Genomic DNA, 19,124 nt, shown 5'->3' on the forward strand with positions numbered 1-19,124 from the left:
TTTTAGTTTTATTTAACCTTAGTCCGGAAAAATGACCATATTCTTCAATTATTTGTAATGCATTTTCAATATCATGTACAGAGTTTGCAAAAAGAGTCGTGTCATCTGCTAGCTGAGATATCTTGAGTTGAACTGTTATATTGTCTACTGTGACTTCAATACCATTTACAATACAACTAGATCTAATTCTAAGGGCCATAATTTCTGCAGCAAGAATGAAAAGTAATGAAGAGAGTGGACATCCCTGGCGTATACCTCTCTCAGGGAATACCGGATTTGATTTCCATCCATTATTGAAAATATGTAAGAAGCAATTTTTGTACAATGGAAATTACAAACGTGTTTAGCCTTCCCAAATGATGGTGTTGATGATGTTGATGATGATGATGATGGTGATGATGATGATGATGATGATGATGATGATGATGATGATGATGATGATGATGATGATGATGGTGTTGATGGTGGTGGTGGTGGTGATTGTGGTGGTGATGATGATGATGATGATGGTGATGGTGATGGTGGTGGTGGTGGTGGTGGTGATGATGATGATGATGATGATGATGATGATGATGATGGTGATGGTGATGGTGATGGTGGTGGTGGTGGTGGTGGTGGTGGTGGTGATGATGATGATGATGATAATGATGATGATGATGATGATGATGATGATGACTACATACTCGTTCAGGATTACAGTTAACCACACGTTTCACTGCGTGCCAATAGATATCAGAATGTTCAATAACGTTGAAATAAAATATCTCGTATCTGCAGCTAATTAAATGCCCATGACGTTTATACAATTGACTTAAATAGCGATGGTATTGTAAGATAACTGTGCTATTCTTTAGCTATAAAGATTCAAATGTTTTTGAAATCTTTATATAAAAAGGTGTTGATCAATATGATTTAAGATTAATCACAATAATAAGCAGAGCGCACGTTGGTGATTTCGTTGTTTTTTCTTACAAGCAGTTTCGTTATAAGACAGGGGGACAATGTTCGTCGAAGTAGTGAAAGTGTTAAAATAATTCAGAGGCGACGTACACGTCAACGACAATGCATTAGTCAAATAAATATTTGGAATACGATTTGTATACGTGTCTATTAACGTTCCAATTAAGAATGCAGTGTAGACACAGTGTGGTTCCAGGAGTCACCTTGTTTCTGTTCTATGGATTGTGTTCGGTGGCTGCACTTTCTCCTCTCACTTATCCTGTAAGTTTAATGGTTTACAATGTAGTTTATTTATTTTATTATATATAATTAATTGCGTAAATGTATATTCACACATGAAGTGCCATATTTATATGAGTATTTAAATCACAACAGTACAGACGCTACGATGCAGACGGCGGAGGTTGCGATTTTAAATCACTTCCTGCGATGGTGGACTGGTGTGACAATTCGCTTAACAAACGCGGACTTTTACCCGAAAATACTAAGTGCCAGTCTTTAGAAACACAGGAATTAAAAATAGTTTGCAGACGACGGCGATGGATTCTTTCAGACGACGCCGAGATTGGTGAGAATTATCTTCTATACGTGAATTTTCTGGCATTTAAAGCATAAATTGTTCATGATTCCGTAAGAAGACAGAAACACTGAGGTAAATTAGTATTCATAAAAGAATGTCATTATATTTACTTTCTTGCAGTCCGCCATAAGAGGTCCCTGTCGGCAGCTTACAGGGCAAGGTTCAACAAAACGTGTCTGTTTTTGTGTCCGTCCGACGATACTGGTAATATTGTCTATGTCCATCATCAGATGGGAATATGGTGTTCGTGTGTCTGTCAGACGATACTGGTAACATTATCTGTGTTCATCATTATGTGGAAATATGGGGTTCGTGTGCCTGTCTGACGATACTATTAACATTGTCTATGTTCATCATTATGTGGGAATATGGGGTTCGTGTGTCTGTCCGACGATACTCGTTACAATGTCTTTATTCATCATTATGAGGAAATATGGGGTCCGTGTGTCTGTATTATGAGGAAATATGGTGTGTCTGTCCGAGGATACTCGTAACAATGTCTTTGTTCATCATTATGTGGATATATGGGGTCCGTGTGTCTGTCCGACGATACTCGTAACAATGTTTGTGTTCATCATTATGTGGGAATATGGAGTCCGTGTGTCTGTCCGACGATACTCGTACCAATGTCTGTGTTCATCATTAGGTGGGAGCATGGGATTCGTGTGTCTGTCCGACGATACTGGTAGCATTGTCTATGTGGGAATATGGGGTTCGTGTGTCCGCCCGACGATACTGGTAGCATTGTCTATGTTCATCATTGTGTAGGAATATGGGATTCGTGTGTTGTCCGACGATACTGGTAACAATGTCTATGTTCATCATTATGTGAGTTATTGGGTTCGTGTGTCTGTCCGGCGATACTCGTAACAATGTCCTTGTTCATCATTATGTGGGAAAATGGTCTTCGTGTGTCTTTCCGTAGATACTGGTAGTATTGTCTGTGTTCATTATTAGGTGGGAATATGGGGTTCATGTGTCCGTCCGACCATACAGGTAGCATTGCCTATGTTCATCATTATGTGGGAATATGGGGTTCGTGTGTCCGTCAGACAATACTGGTAGCATTGTCTATGTTCATCATTATGTGGGAATATGGGGTTCGTGTGTCTGTCCGACAATACTGGTAGCATTGTCTATGTTCATCATTATGAGGGAATATGGGGTTCGTGTTTCTGTCCGAAGATACTGGTAACAATGTCTATGTTCATCATTATGCGGGAATATGGGGTATGTATGTCTGTCCGAAGATACTGGTAGCATTGTCTATGTTCATCATTATGTGGGAATATGGGGTTCGTGTGTCCGTCAGACGATACTGGTAGCATTGTCTATGTTCATCATTATGTGGGAATATGGGGTTCGTGTTTCTGTCCGAAGATACTGGTAGCATTGTCTATGTTCATCATTATGTGGGAATATGGAGTTCGTGTTTCTGTCCGAAGATACTGGTAGCATTGTCTATGTTCATCATTATGTGGGAATATGGGGTTCGTGTTTCTGTCCGAAGATACTGGTAGCATTGTCTATGTTCATCATTATGTGGGAATATGGGGTTCGTGTTTCTGTCCGAAGATACTGGTAGCATTGTCTATGTTCATCATTATGTGGGAATATGGGGCTCGTGTGTCTGTCCGAAGATACTGGTAGCATTGTCTATGTTCATCATTATGTGGGAATATGGGGTTCGTGTTTCTGTCCGAAGATACTGGTAGCATTGTCTATGTTCATCATTATGTGGGAATATGGGGTTCGTGTTTCTGTCCGAAGATACTGGTAGCATTGTCTATGTTCATCATTATGTGGGAATATGGGGTTCGTGTGTCCGTCAGACGATACTGGTAGCAATGTCTATGTTCATCATTATGTGGGAATATGGGGTTCGTGTGTCTGTCCACGATACTGGTAGCATTGTCTATGTTCATCATTATGTGGGAATATGGGGCTCGTGTGTCTGTCCGAAGATACTGGTAGCATTGTCTATGTTCATCATTATGTGGGAATATGGGGTTCGTGTGTCTGTCCGACAATACTGGTAGCATTGTCTATGTTCATCATTATGAAGGAATATGGGGTTCGTGTGTCTGTCCGAATATACTGGTAACAATGTCTATATTCATCATGATGTGTGGGAATATGGGGTTCGTGTGTCTGTCCGACGATACTGGTAACAATGTCTTTGTTCATCATGATGTGTGGGAATATGGGGTTCGTGTGTCTGTCCGACGATACTGGTAACAATGTCTATGTTCATCATTATGTTGGAATATGGGGCTCGTGTGTCTGTCCGACGGTACTGGTAACAATGTCTAGGTTCACCATGATGTGTGGGAATAGGGGTTCGTGTGTCTGTCCGACTATAATGTTAACAATGTCTATGTTCATCATTATGAGGAAATATGGGGCTCGTGTGTCCGTCCGACGATACTGCTTTCATTTTCTATGTTCATCATTATGTGGGAATATGGGGTTCGTGTGTCTGTCCTACAATACTGGTAACATTGTCCATGTTCATCATTATGAGGAAATATGGGGTTCGTGTGTCTGTCCGAAGATACCGGTAACATTGTCTATGTTCATCATTATGTGGGAATATGGGGTTCGTGTGTCTGTCCGAAGATACTGGTAACAATGTCTATGTACATCATTATGTGGGAATATGGTGTTCGTGTGTCTGTCCGACGATACTGGTAGCATTGTTTATGTTCATCATTATGTGGTAATATGGGGCTCGTGTGTCTGTCCGAAGATACTGGTAGCATTGTCTATGTTCATCATTATGAGGAAATATGGGGTTCGTGTGTTTGTCCGAAGATACTGGTAACATTGTCTATGTTCATCATTATGAGGAAATATGGGGTTCGTGTGTTTGTCGGACGATACTGGTAACAATGTCTATGTTCATCATTATGTGGGAATATGGGGCTCGTGTGTCTGTCCGAAGATACTGGTAGCATTGTCTATGTTCATCATTATGTGGGAATATGGGGCTCGTGTGTCTGTCCGAAGATACTGGTAGCATTGTCTATGTTCATCATTATGTGGGAATATGGGGCTCGTGTGTCTCTCCGAAGATACTGGTAGCATTGTCTATGTTCATCATTATGTGGGAATATGGGGCTCGTGTGTCTGTCCGAAGATACTGGTAGCATTGTCTATGTTCGTCATTATGTGGGAATATGGAGTTTGTGTGTCCGTCCGAAGATACTGGCAATATTGTCCATGTTCATCATTATGAGGAAATATGGGGTTCGTGTGTCTGTCCGAAGATACCGGTAACATTGTCTATGTTCATCATTATGTGGGAATATGGGGCTCGTGTGTCTGTCCGACGATACTGGTAACAATGTCAATGTTCACCATGATGTGTGGGAATATGGGGTTCGTGTGTCTGTCCGACGATACTGGTAACAATGTCTATGTTCATCATTATGTGGGAATATGGGGCTCGTGTGTCCGTCCGACGATACTGGTAGCATTGTCTATGTGGAAATATGGGGTTCGTGTGTCCGTATGTTCATCATTGTGTAGGAATATGGGATTCGTGTGTTGTCCGACGATACTGGTAACAATGTCTATGTTCATTATTATGTGAGTTATTGGGTTCGTGTGTCTGTCCGGCGATACTCGTAACAGTGTCTTTGTTCATAATCAAGTAGGAATATGGGGTTCGTGTCTGTCCGACGATACTCGTTACAATGTCCTTGTTCATTATGATGTGGGAATATGGTCTTCGTGTGTCTGTCCGAAGATACTGGTAGCATTGTCTGTGTTCATTATTAGGTGGGAATATGGGGTTCATGTGTCCGTCCGACGATACTGGTAGCATTGTCTATGTTCATCAGTATGTGGGAATATGTGGTTCGTGTGTCTGTCCGACCATACTGGTAGCATTGTCTATGTTCATCATTATGTGGGAATATGGGGTTCGTGTGTCCGTCAGACGATACTGGTAGCATTGTCTATGTTCATCATTATGTGGGAATATGGGGTTCGTGTGTCCGTCAGACGATACTGGTAGCATTGTCTATGTTCATCATTATGTGGGAATATGGGGTTCGTGTGTCTGTCCAAGATACTGGTAGCATTGTCTATGTTCATCATTATGTGGGAATATGGGGTTCGTGTGTCTGTCCAAGATACTGGTAGCATTGTCTATGTTCATCATTATGTGGGAATATGGGGCTCGTGTGTCTGTCCGAAGATACTGGTAGCATTGTCTATGTTCATCATTATGAGGAAATATGGGGCTCGTGTGTCTGTCCGAAGATACTGGTAGCATTGTCTATGTTCATCATTATGTGGGAATATGGGGCTCGTGTGTCTGTCCGAAGATACTGGTAGCATTGTCTATGTTCATCATTATGTGGGAATATGGGGTTCGTGTGTCTGTCCGAAGATACTGGTAGCATTGTCTATGTTCATCATTATGAGGAAATATGGGGCTCGTGTGTCTGTCCGAAGATACTGGTAGCATTGTCTATGTTCATCATTATGTGGGAATATGGGGCTCGTGTGTCTGTCCGAAGATACTGGTAGCATTGTCTATGTTCATCATTATGTGGGAATATGGGGTTCGTGTGTCTGTCCGACAATACTGGTAGCATTGTCTATGTTCATCATTATGAAGGAATATGGGGTTCGTGTGTCTGTCCGAATATACTGGTAACAATGTCTATGTTCATCATGATGTGTGGGAATATGGGGTTCATGTGTGTCCGACGATACTGGTAACAATGTCTATATTCATCATGATGTGTGGGAATATGGGGTTCGTGTGTCTGTCCGACGATACTGGTAACAATGTCTTTGTTCATCATGATGTGTGGGAATATGGGGTTCGTGTGTCTGTCCGACGATACTGGTAACAATGTCTATGTTCATCATTATGTTGGAATATGGGGCTCGTGTGTCTGTCCGACGGTACTGGTAACAATGTCTATGTTCACCATGATGTGTGGGAATAGGGGTTCGTGTGTCTGTCCGACTATACTGTTAACAATGTCTATGTTCATCATTATGAGGAAATATGGGGCTCGTGTGTCCGTCCGACGATACTGCTTTCATTTTCTATGTTCATCATTATGTGGGAATATGGGGTTCGTGTGTCTGTCCTACAATACTGGTAACATTGTCCATGTTCATCATTATGAGGAAATATGGGGTTCGTGTGTCTGTCCGAAGATACCGGTAACATTGTCTATGTTCATCATTATGTGGGAATATGGGGTTCGTGTGTCTGTCCGAAGATACCGGTAACATTGTCTATGTTCATCATTATGTGGGAATATGGTGTTCGTGTGTCTGTCCGACGATACTGGTAGCATTGTTTATGTTCATCATTATGAGGAAATATGGGGTTCGTGTGTTTGTCGGACGATACTGGTAACAATGTCTATGTTCATCATTATGTGGGAATATGGGGCTCGTGTGTCTGTCCGAAGATACTGGTAGCATTGTCTATGTTCATCATTATGAGGAAATATGGGGCTCGTGTGTCTGTCCGAAGATACTGGTAGCATTGTCTATGTTCATCATTATGTGGGAATATGGGGCTCGTGTGTCTGTCCGAAGATACTGGTAGCATTGTCTATGTTCATCATTATGTGGGAATATGGGGCTCGTGTGTCTGTCCACGATACTGGTAGCATTGTCTATGTTCGTCATTATGTGGGAATATGGAGTTTGTGTGTCCGTCCGAAGATACTGGCAATATTGTCCATGTTCATCATTATGAGGAAATATGGGGTTCGTGTGTCTGTCCGAAGATACTGGTAGCATTGTCTATGTTCATCATTATGTGGGAATATTGGGTTCGTGTGTCTGTCCACGATACTGGTAACATTGTCTATGTTCATCATTATGAGGAAATATGGGGTCCGTGTGTCTGTCCGAGGATACTCGTAACAATGTCTTTGTTCATCATTATGTGGATATATGGGGTTGGTTTGTCTGTCCACGATACTGGTAACATTGTCTATGTTCATCATTATGAGGAAATATGGGGTCCGTGTGTCTGTCCGAGGATACTCGTAACAATGTCTTTGTTCATCATTATGTGGATATATGGGGTTGGTTTGTCTGTCCGACGATACTGGTAGCATTGTCTATGTTCATTATTATGAGGAAATATGGGGTTGGTTTGTCTGTCCGACGATACTGGTAGCATTGTCTATGTTCATTATTATGAGGAAATATGGGGTTGGTTTGTCTGTCCGACGATACTGGTAGCATTGTCTATGTTCATTATTATGAGGAAATATGGGGTTGGTTTGTCTGTCCGACGATACTGGTAGCATTGTCTATGTTCATCATTATGTGAGTTATGGGTTTCTTGTGAGCTCTTTGGAAAAAGGGTTTTGCTTTTAAGTATGTCACCATTGGTACATAGCAGAAAGGTGCTTTTTGTTATTTTTTGTACGAGCAATGGTAGCGGGTAGAGAAACTTGTTAAACTCAGTAATAGACTCCTTATCATGCAACTTAGTATTGTTGAAAGGTAAATTGATATTACAATACGATTGAATACTCGTTTCGATTATTGATCATAAAGAATTTGGGTCAGAACATTAATAAGCACAAACAACTGTGAAACAAACCTGGGTCAAGACTTCGAAGTTGAGTTTTATTAAAAATATTAAAGTTAATCTCATTTTGTCCATGATTATATGAAAACGATTATGGTTTAATGTTGGCAGCCCCAGACGAGTCACCACCGCATTTCCTGTCCTGCCCAGCCTCGGTAATTCTCTATCCAGAAGAAGGCAGTACAATTGTGACGTATGATTGGCAGGTGCCCGAAGCCACGTCAACACATAAAAATATAACCAGGTGCGAATAAGTCATCTCTGATTTCTTCCCTTTTGAACACACTACAATATGTATCATTATTTTGATTGTAAAATACAATTTGCAGCTTTGAGCAGATTTTGGGCCAGAACAGCAGCACGGACTTGGCATCGTCGATTTCGCCCGGAACCAACCACTTAGTGACGTATGTGACCTGGGATGACGACAACATGAACTGGACGTGCTCCTTTACAATCACCGCTGAAAGTAATATACTAAAAGATACATAAGAAAACACTTTAGAATAAATAATATAAAGAAACGCTTCAAACTATAATTCTTCACATGAATAGTTTAGTTCATTAAGAGTTTAAATGATTTTTTTTATTTCTAATGAGTTTCTACCATTTAATACGTGTACGAGCGTACTTATCCGCATAATGCACTGTCATATGATATAATTTTTAGCCAGATGTATCATTCTAAAAGGCGTTTTTTAATACTTAGAGATTAATGCCTCACAAAGATAATTCATATACAAAATATCCCGAGCAAAACATAAACGCTTTTTTTCGCGAAAGTTCCGACATGTCCGCCGCTGGTTCACCTGAAGAACGGGCGTACTAACTGTACAGATGATAACCGGCGTGCCAGCACGTGCGAGTTCCTCTGTAACCATGGATACCAATTGAACGGCACAGTTCACACCCAATGTCTTCATAATGGCACTTGGTCTGATATGGAGCTGGCGTCACAATGCCTTCGTAAGCCATCTTTTTACATCGAATAACTAAACAATAATACACTTGATAATTCATGGTTATTATTTTCATATATTAAGCAACAGTTGTGGTATGGTGTGCCATTCTAGAATTCCTAGTATACAACTGATGCTTTTATTTCATTGACAGCGCGTGTGTGTGACGATGATGTCAGCAGCCTGCTCGTTAACCCGCGCCTGAAGGCCGACTGTGGGAACGCCAGTCACGAGTTCGGGGTCGTCTGCTGGCTGAGCTGTGCTGATAAGTTCCGTCTGAGAAACGACCCACTAGAGGCGCAGATCCTTGACCAGCTGAACTATGACGTCACCAACGCAACGGCCCAGTATGAAATTTCAAGGTACTAAGTTATCATGTGTAATGAATTGTTCAATGGTACATGGTTTTGAATACAAAGCATGTTGATATATATTCGTGCAGCTCATTCATGTCATTTAAGGTAAGTCACAAACTATATAACAAGTACAGTCACATCTTTGTCCAATTTAACAAACATTAATATTTCAGACAAAATGCGGATATTGTGCTTGAACAGGCCAATAGAGCGGCCACCAATCTGACTTTGCGTGAGAAAGAAATAGAGCGGGCTGTAAACGAGAGCGAAGCGGCGCAGTCCGAACTGCAGGTGGTGCTAGCGAACCTAGAGCAGACGGTCCACATTGTGAACAACACGCAGGAGCTGCTGCATGAATTGAATAACAACCTCACTACTGCGGCAGAGGAAAAGATCCACAACCTTACTGGTATTCTTGCGGAGTATAATAATGCGCTTGAAACAATTCAAGAATCTGTCTACAATTTGACGGTGGCTTATAATTGGACATTGGATTATCTTACAATCAAACAGGAAGAAGCATTTGTTGCAGCACAGATAGTCAATGAAACATCTCAACGAGCTACCGAGCTTGATGCTGACGCTACTTACTTACTTGAAGTGCTTCAGAACGCGACGGTAACCTTGATGGAAGCCACAGAGTACAGCGCCGGAAATGAGAAAGTGGTACCTACACCGGTGACGTGTATGGGTGATGGCGGATGGCATATGCCTGGCAACCCAACATGCGTGGGTGAGTGATATTAATTATGTATTTCCTAAACTAGTTAAAAATGGTAAACAAAAGCTACCAGTTTGTATTACCGACCAGTCTTTATTTGTCTAGCATGTTTCAATATTTTACAGACATTGATGCCCCCGTCCTCAAATGTATTCCTGCCTATACGCAGATCCTTGATACTGGCCTCACGTCCAGTGAGATTACGTGGATCGTACCGGAAGTCGAAGATAACGGGGACGACACCCAGGTGCTTCAGATGTCGGGGACAAGTCCCGGGTCCCTGCTAGCCCTTGGGAGTCACGTGGTCACATACCAGGCGGTGGACAGCGGTGGAAACACGTCACCCATCTGCACAGTCGCCGTTAACGTAATGGGTCAGTATGCATAATTATACGTGTTTTAATACATATGTTACTATATATAGTAACGCATTTGTACAGGGATTTCGCGATTATTTGCATGACTCAGCGATTATCAGTTTTGTGGCCCGGGCCGATTATCGATTATCATTTTGCGACCCGTAGAACGTTCGCACGTGAATTCAATTTTCGCCTTAAAATGAATTTTGGCGACTGTGAAATAATGTCTTGACTAAATAATCAAAATTTATTGATCTGCTTGAACATATTTATTGTTAAAATCTTAAAGGGAGGCTAACGCGAACGCAGTTTAGAAAGATATGCTAGTGTTTGATAACCAGTGTTAGGGTGGCGTTTTTCATTCTGCGTTGACATTTAGTCTAAAATGATAGACGTGTAATACGGGATTCTTCCAATCCCTAACAAGGATTTGCCATATCAAAAATCTAAAAAAAATCCGTCAACGTTCAATTATTTGGACTACGTTGACATTCAAAAAACAAAACATAGGGAGCGGAAAATTGAATTTACTTAAAAAAACAGCAACTGTTCATACATGTTGACATCATTAATACGAGATATTGGTTTATCTAAGTACAAACAGTCGTTCTACTTGCTAGGTGTTCATGTTTATTGAATTGAATTCAGTTATTCAGACCATGAACAGAAAAATGTCAGTGATTCGTACAGAAAAAATTGGATAGACGTTGTTGACTGTTCAAAGTGATCAATTGAAATTTGAATGGGAACATAAAGGTGACAACAAAATGCTGTTTGCCTGTTTGGCTCACTCTCATAAACGAAATAAAAGTAAATTTAATTTGAGAGTGAGTTAACTCATCGTTGTCAAGCGAGAGCAAAATAAGCACAATTGGATAGCAGGCAATCTCATTAAAATCATATCGTGACGTTCACTTCATTTCATTACGTTATGCACATAGCGTAACGTCGTGAAGCGTGTATGGGGATCTGATTTTAATGAGATTGGATAGCAGGTAAACTTTAAAAAGCAAACTAAAGACTTACAAATAAGAAAAACATACATATGTATTAAAGAGGTTAATACACGGCATTACGACTACGTCTCGGGCCATTATGAGTCACTCGGGCCAATTATCACTCAACGGCCCGGCTACGCCGTGTATTAACCTCTAAGTAATACACAAGATTAATTTATACAACATAAAAGTCCTTTCCTTTAGGTAATGGTACGTTTAAGTAAGTAAATGTATTTGCACATGTACTTTCAGTGTTGCAATGCGAAGATATTGGTCATCTGATAAAAGATGGTCATGTACTTCACGAATGCGACACGTTTGAGATTGGCGGTAGATGTGAGTTATCATGTGACAATAATTATGTTTTGTCTGGCCCGGAAGTTGTCACGTGTGAATGGACCGAAGCATCGCAGACGGCGGAGTGGGACTTACAAGACACAGCATGTATAGGTATGATTTTAGCGGTGAAATGTGTGCAGTTCTTATTAACAATGCACAAATACGAATTCCGTTCTACCAATATTTTGGTTTAATCAGATAATTACAGATAATACATCAATCAGGAACCTTGTGTGAGATAGATAACGAAACATATGTAACGTATGATAAAGAGCATGCATCAAAATAATAGAAATTTAGTGTGACACTATTAGCCTGATTTAATATGTTTTTATGGCAGGTAATTTATTAGAATTCTTGACATTTATACCTAAATAATTACAGTTGAACAGTGTGCACCCCCGTCCCCACCCGCTAACGGTAATATTGAATGTACGTATGGACGAACGATCGCCAATGACACTTCAGACAACGTGACGGACGCTAATGTGACATCAGCGGGTAACGTAACCCTGGACGGACTGACGTGCGTGTACACGTGCGATGAAGGATACGTGCTGCCGTACCGGACACCCGCTACCGTCACGTGCGATGAAGAGGGCGTTTGGAGCCTTGAGGATTTTCCGGACTCTTGCATTGGTCCGTTAATCTAATGAATATTAAAAAAAAGAAAGAAAAAAGTTATTTTAAAGTTAGTGACGTTGCGGCATTTGGTTTATTCATTGGTATTTCTAGTGCTGCTTTAATTTTTACCCTTTATTGAAGTATATATGTGATATGTATGTTTCTTTTCATTACCACTATAGAGACTGGAGAAGAAAAGATCTCAACATTCACGTTTCTAATGAACGTCAACACCGCATCATGCACTTCCGATGATCTGAATGTTACGATGACACAGTGGTCTGAAGTATTGACGGCGGAAATGACGTCATTATACGCCTGCATGTCGGGTTTCACTTGCGGCTTGGGTGACATAGCGTCAGGGTGTGCAGACGACAGTGTAGTGATACAGTTCACCATACAAATAGGCTGTGAGATAGCCTTTCCAACTAGTAGGTTTTAATATATATATATATATATATATATATATATATATATATATATATATATATATATATATATATATATATATATATATATATATATATATATATATAATTATTTATGAAAAATACTAGTAGAAATACTTTTTACCCAATCATTTTTATAGCATGCAGCTCATAATTTTGATATTATTTTCACTCAGATCTCCCATGGGAAACTACCTGTGATCTAAATGAAGACGTCACTGCGTTATTAATGACGTCACTAGTACAGATTGTGGACGACATTGGCTTATTCGGTGGAGCGGAAAACGTCATGTTCGTTCAGAACGAAACCGCGCTTGCCTTCTGCTATCCTGGAAGCATTTTGATTGGGTCGTACTGTTGTATGTACTTCATTGACGATCGTATCTTCTGTATATAGAATGCCCTGGTATTTTCTATACTGTAGTAATGATAATAATAATAATTATATAATACAAATTCCGATAATTATAAAACTTCTAATTATCTTTAATTTGATTGACATTTGCTGGATAAGGTCACAAATCCGAACACTTTTTGAGGTTTTTCACAATTATCTTGGAGAGTTTTTGTTGTTGTAAGTTAAAACTGCGTATGAAACATCTTTGGTTAATGTGACAAAATCTGTTAAAGTACAGATTCACGATCTCATCAATTTTATGTCGAAAATCGTTCGGTTTATGGACAGTAAATCACCCTTACGTAAATGTATGCTAAACACCGAACACTTGCAAAGTGAAAATACATGGTCATACAATTATAATTTATTAGTATGCTATATTAAATAAACACTTAGCTGTAAAGTTATTTATTGTTGCCGATTTTGTTCAAAACATGCAATTCAAATGTAAAGCGTGATTTCTATAAATTTATAAATATCTTGAATGTGGGTCAACATAACTGCAAAACCTAAAGATGCGCGTGCGCCCTCTGACGTCATTCCCCCATGTGCTACATTTTGATCTTTAAGCATAAACACTTTGAATGGCATTTTTTAGAAAAATACTTAACAAAACAAGATGAAACTTCGCAAGTGTGACCAAGGCAAGCCTCTGTATTGATCTAGATTATTGAATAATCGATCACGGTAAACAATCGCGTGTTTTAGCCGGTGTTCGGGATTTGTGTCCTGTTCGAAAATGTACCGTCAACCAGTAGGTGTAAAAAAACTTCACTAAAATACCAAAATATTTCTAAAAGAAGCAAAGCAGTGTATTTCACGCACCAGTGCCTGAATGTTCATTTTATCAGTATGTTTGCCATTTATTCCTTTTTAACTTAAATGTGCTCATGATTGGGCGTTTGAGGTCTAAAACCGCATGAATGCACCAAAATACTATTAAGTCCTTAAATAAACATACACACGCATGTAAACGGTTTCACATTTCCAATGCAAATATTTACAGTGAATTGGCCTTCAGATGTTTAAATAGTAAATACACGCCAAATTGTTATTCCAGTTTTCCATATTTTATAGCAAAGTGTGAGCCGGGGAGGTTCTATTCTCCGTACTGGGACGCTTGCCGGGTTTGTGAGCCGGGGTCGTACGCTAACGTGGCCGGTCGTACGTTCTGCACGAACTGCCCAGGCCAGTCGACGCTCTACAACGCCAGCACGAGCAAAAAACAGTGCACAGGTGAGTGAATGCAGGATCAGGCATCATACATAGGGATTGAATGTAATGCATGCCATGGACCGGACAGATTGGCTTCACTTTCAAGAGGAGTTTGAAAAAAATAAAAAATAAAATAAAAATTAAATATATATATATATATATATATATATATATATATATATATATATATATATATATATATATATATATATATATATATATATAAAAGAGTATCGTTTTCACTAAGAAACGGTGGAGGGATGTCACTTCACTTATGTAATTATTGAGACCAATTTCCCGTTGTTTACTGCGGTCCGCATGATCATGGTTTAGCGTTGGTATTGTTTGTATTTTGGGGGACACATTCAACACTTGAGTCTTGATTTATCATTGGACCCTAAACAAAATGAGAGTATATATGGTTGAAATTGTATTTGTATATTAAAGAAACTATATAAATGGAAATACGATGCTCATTCAATACGTTCAAATACTTTATTTCAAGAACATGAAAATATAAAATCAAATAACCAGTCATATTGTTTTTGTTAAAATATTTGAGAAAAGAATGTCAGTTCAGGCAATCGATCATAGTATTGCCCGTATCCAGATCAACGACAACAAGGGCCCTTACATAGGGAAGCTTAACACTAATTTCTTTTCACCAAGCGAACATTATAGTCTTGTGGTCTGTGCGTCAGTCCAAACACACCGCCCAGCCCTGGGAGCCGCTCGCCGTCCGGACATTCAAACGTGTACTTCTGTACGAGCCTGGTCGTGTACATGAACAGCTCAGTCCTCGCCAGCGTCTCCCCTAGACATGCCCGGGGGCCCAAGGAAAACGGGATAAGTTTCTCCGACGGCACCACCGCCATGCCGTCCGCGCTCAGGAAACGCTCCGGCCTAAACGTTAACGGATCCTCGAAGTTGTTAGGGTCATAGTGAACCGATGCGAGGTTTGGTAACACAAGTGTGCCCTTCGGTATAATGAATCCCCTGAAAGCCACATCCTCGGTAACAGAGTGGGGGACGGACAGCGGCACATTGCTGCCAAATCGGAGGGTCTCGAGAATCGTCGCCTCCACATACGGCAAGTCATTTCGGTCGCTGATTGACGGGGGATGGTGACCAATAACCTCAAAAATGGACTGGTGCAGCTTCTCCTGAATGTCGGGGTAGTGCATCAGCAACAATATCAGCCAGTTGAGCGTGGTAGCGGAAGTTTCACTTCCGGCGGCCATGAGGTCATAATGCGGCTTCCAGAAGTCCGCTGGCGGTACTGGAGAGTCATTGTTGAGAAGGTAGTCCAGCAGGCAGGTTGTGTCGCCTTCCTCGTGGTTGGATAAACGCTCCTGACCGGCCTTTGCAAAGAAAGATTTTCCAGTTTGTACATTATCTTTGATTTTTTGCAAACCGTGTAGATCAAATGGAAGTTTTGGTATTTTTAGTATGAAAGGGAAGAGGTTATTTTTCATCTGGTTTCTCATATACCGTTTAAAGACTCCATTCAACGAGTTCATGAATTTCAGAAAATCTTCATTGTCGTATTCCGTCCTGTTCCCATGTAAAATACTATACACAACGTTAGCAAGGCTGAGAGATAATATCTCTCTTGGATTCACTTGCTCGAGTAAGTCAAGCCTCTCAGTGAGACAGTTAACTTCTTCTAGTATCAACCTCTCGAGCTCTAAGCCTTTTCTGCTTAGACAAAGCTCCTTTATGGCGTTCATTATGAAGACGCGTTTTGCTTTCCATTCCGGCCCATTCCCGTACACCAAGTCGGACACATCTCCCTCCAAGGCCACGAAGACAGGCTGCTCGGGCCTCCACGCGAACTGCCGGCCCTGCTTCACCAGGGCGTCGTGTATCGCCTCATACCCGTTCAGCACGACGGCGAGTTTCGAGCCCAGGTAAATCCCATATACATCCCCATACGTGCTTCGAAGCTTGGCGAAACTCTCCAAGGGGCTGCCCCCAATTAGGGACCCTAGATTTCCAATTAACGGACACCTTTGTGGACCTGGAGGTGCTCTATGATGGCGGCGAGTTATTTCATAAACTAACAGGAATGAAACAAGAAATACAAGCCCTGTACTGATATTACTTGAAAACAGAGATTGAACGTCACTATAACTCCACATTTTCACAATAATTATTCCTATACTTCACTCTATAATCTATTCTCTGCGGTTAAACTCTGTGCTATAAAGCACGCGAATAGAAGTAGTGTCTCCCTGCTGTGGTGATGAATAGTACATGCCTGACAAACCACTAATACTGCAATGCTTGGTCAAGGCCTCTTACATTTGATACATAAGGCCACACCAAATTAATGTTTCGTTCCTCGGATTTTTGCCAAAAAAATTGGAGCGAGCGAGCGAAAAAAAATACAATTTTGTCAGTTTTCATTAAACCCGAAGCGAGCAAAGAGCGAAAAAAAAAATTCTTATAATCAATTTAAATAGAAAAGATTGTTCAATATAATTGCCCTTAAACCCATTTAAATGCAATCTTGAACTCTAATGGACATTGGGAAATGTCGGAATACATCAAATTTCTTATATAATCAAAACATATTTTAATATGACGATCATTCATAATAAAAAATAACCCTGCTATAAGAAAAAAGTTTGAAACGACTTAAAATAAATTATAATTAAATCTACCTGAATCACTTTAACAGCATTTGCAACTGTATTTAGACATACTTAGGATTTATTTCGGACGTGTAATACAAAATGATGTTTTACACAGGCATCATCAAACATCAGACTCCACATACATTTAAATTTCTAGACTTAGTTTTGTTTTTATTATCACAGGAAATGCAATGATATGTGCTTATCAAAACAAAAAAGGGTTCAGAGCACTTTTATGGCCATTTAAATGTTTTTTATGCACGAGTCAATTGTATATGACCACCCTAAGTCCGGAATAGCGGGGACTTTGACTTCCGGTCTATCCTGACCTGCAGGGACAAACTGCTGATAAAATCCCTGCCAAATGCCCCTGCACCCCGGAATACGTAGGTTAGGCCCACTTCCCGCTATTTTTCGGATTTAAGACAAAACCACTACATTCACTAGGCACTGCGGAGCCGCCTGAAAGGTTAAAACACGGTCCATTGCCCCCGCTGTCCTCGGTATACCATCGGACCGGGTGCGAGGGGTGGGTGGGGGCAGTGGTTACAATTAACTGGTGCATTATAATCCCGGATCATGTAGCAAAAGAAAACAAAATTTAAGCTGATAAACTTAGGTTTACCTATGTTTTGGTCTATCCAGACCAGTGTTTATATTGCTCTTTGTGAAAAGATATTAGTTCAAAACTGTTGTTTTGTCAGAATTTGGTAAAAAATGAGCTTGATACATCAATTTGGGCCATACAATGACTCATGTTCCTATTAAGTTGAGCTAACATCTTCAGAATCGTCGTAATAAGGTAAAATGTTGGTCACTTGTATTATGACTTGAATAAAATACTACTTACATGTAGCTGATCATTCCGATTTCCATCAAAAACGAGTCACTATCAACGCAATATTATAGGTACCAGTCTGAGATACACATGCTTTATTGCATAATTATTGCTTTGATTAATGATCCTTTAGTGCATGAGACGATGAACAATAGATTTAAGGATGCTCAAAACATAATTATTTTTTTTGTAAAAAATAAGATTTAATTTCCAAAATTCCAGCCACATTGTTTATACCGGAATTTATTAAAACCCATGCTAAACCGATCGATATACGGTATAAAAACACCACGCATCGGTAAATTCCCTTTACAAAAACACGTAAGGCCACTACTTTTATATAAATTGGTTTACAAAACCGGCGGGTCAAATTTTCCGAAAAGAACACAAAAAATAAAAAATGAATTTCACTTTAAAAAAAATAAATCCCGACCGTATTGATTTTGGTGCGAAACGAACGAAAAACGAACAGATAACAGTACGAATGCCGTAGATCTCGACTGGTTTCTTGTTCCGGAGCCGTATTCGCCAATTTATAGTGATAGCATGTGAGCCAGTCAAATGTTATGGCAGCGCCGTTGGCAATGGCGGAATTGACGATAGCAATCATTTTTTGTATGAAATAATTAATTAAAACATGCAGGAGTTGTTAACATAACAATAGCAATAAACATTGGCAAATTTAACAGCCGACACAAACAATAATTGGCTCGTGATTATTTTTCCCCGCCAATTTAGGTCATGAAAATATTGTTGTTTTTAGATAAAAAATAAAAGTGTCAGCGGCTACCATCGAATTAGTAGACACAAATATCTGTAAATTATGTGTGAGAAAAACATTTTATAACATTTTATGGTTAAATATCAAAGTTGACACCGGTGACCTAGTTTCACAAGTTCGGTCGGTGGTGATTTTAAATCACAGAATGGTTTGGAAATACTTGTCATTAAGTCAATGTAAAGCTTATGTTTATTTTAGATTACTAATGCCGGGAGTTGTTTACAAAACATTTAGATAAAACAACACGGAAAACTATTTTGAATAAATCCATTTCAATTTGTAATGAACTTGATATTTCACTATAAATGAGATTTGATGTTGTA

The 19,124-nt window shown here is 39.9% G+C and overlaps 2 protein-coding genes across 2 annotated transcripts in view; one reads left to right on the forward strand and one right to left on the reverse strand.

The window, feature by feature from the left end:
* The first annotated feature begins 984 nt into the window (after positions 1–984).
* Positions 985–19,124, forward strand: part of LOC128209914 (uncharacterized) — a 29,304-nt gene continuing 11,164 nt past the window's right edge. Inside the window, exons 1-14 of the mRNA XM_052914183.1 lie at positions 985–1,221; positions 1,336–1,528; positions 1,661–1,744; positions 8,238–8,370; positions 8,456–8,595; positions 8,910–9,092; positions 9,240–9,447; positions 9,615–10,174; positions 10,288–10,536; positions 11,772–11,969; positions 12,243–12,497; positions 12,665–12,913; positions 13,108–13,290; positions 14,406–14,564. Coding sequence (XP_052770143.1) covers positions 1,129–1,221; positions 1,336–1,528; positions 1,661–1,744; positions 8,238–8,370; positions 8,456–8,595; positions 8,910–9,092; positions 9,240–9,447; positions 9,615–10,174; positions 10,288–10,536; positions 11,772–11,969; positions 12,243–12,497; positions 12,665–12,913; positions 13,108–13,290; positions 14,406–14,564 — 2,887 coding nt within the window. The 5' untranslated portion in view covers positions 985–1,128. The remainder of the gene's footprint in view (positions 1,222–1,335; positions 1,529–1,660; positions 1,745–8,237; positions 8,371–8,455; positions 8,596–8,909; positions 9,093–9,239; positions 9,448–9,614; positions 10,175–10,287; positions 10,537–11,771; positions 11,970–12,242; positions 12,498–12,664; positions 12,914–13,107; positions 13,291–14,405; positions 14,565–19,124) is intronic.
* Positions 15,025–16,812, reverse strand: LOC128209915 (cytochrome P450 2F3-like). Its single transcript, XM_052914184.1, has one exon. The coding sequence runs from the start codon at positions 16,682–16,684 to the stop codon at positions 15,194–15,196; it is 1,491 nt and encodes a 496-aa protein (XP_052770144.1). The 5' UTR covers positions 16,685–16,812; the 3' UTR covers positions 15,025–15,193.

The sequence above is a fragment of the Mya arenaria genome, chromosome 11 (genome assembly GCF_026914265.1).
Source record: "Mya arenaria isolate MELC-2E11 chromosome 11, ASM2691426v1".
Lineage (NCBI taxonomy): Eukaryota > Metazoa > Mollusca > Bivalvia > Myida > Myidae > Mya > Mya arenaria.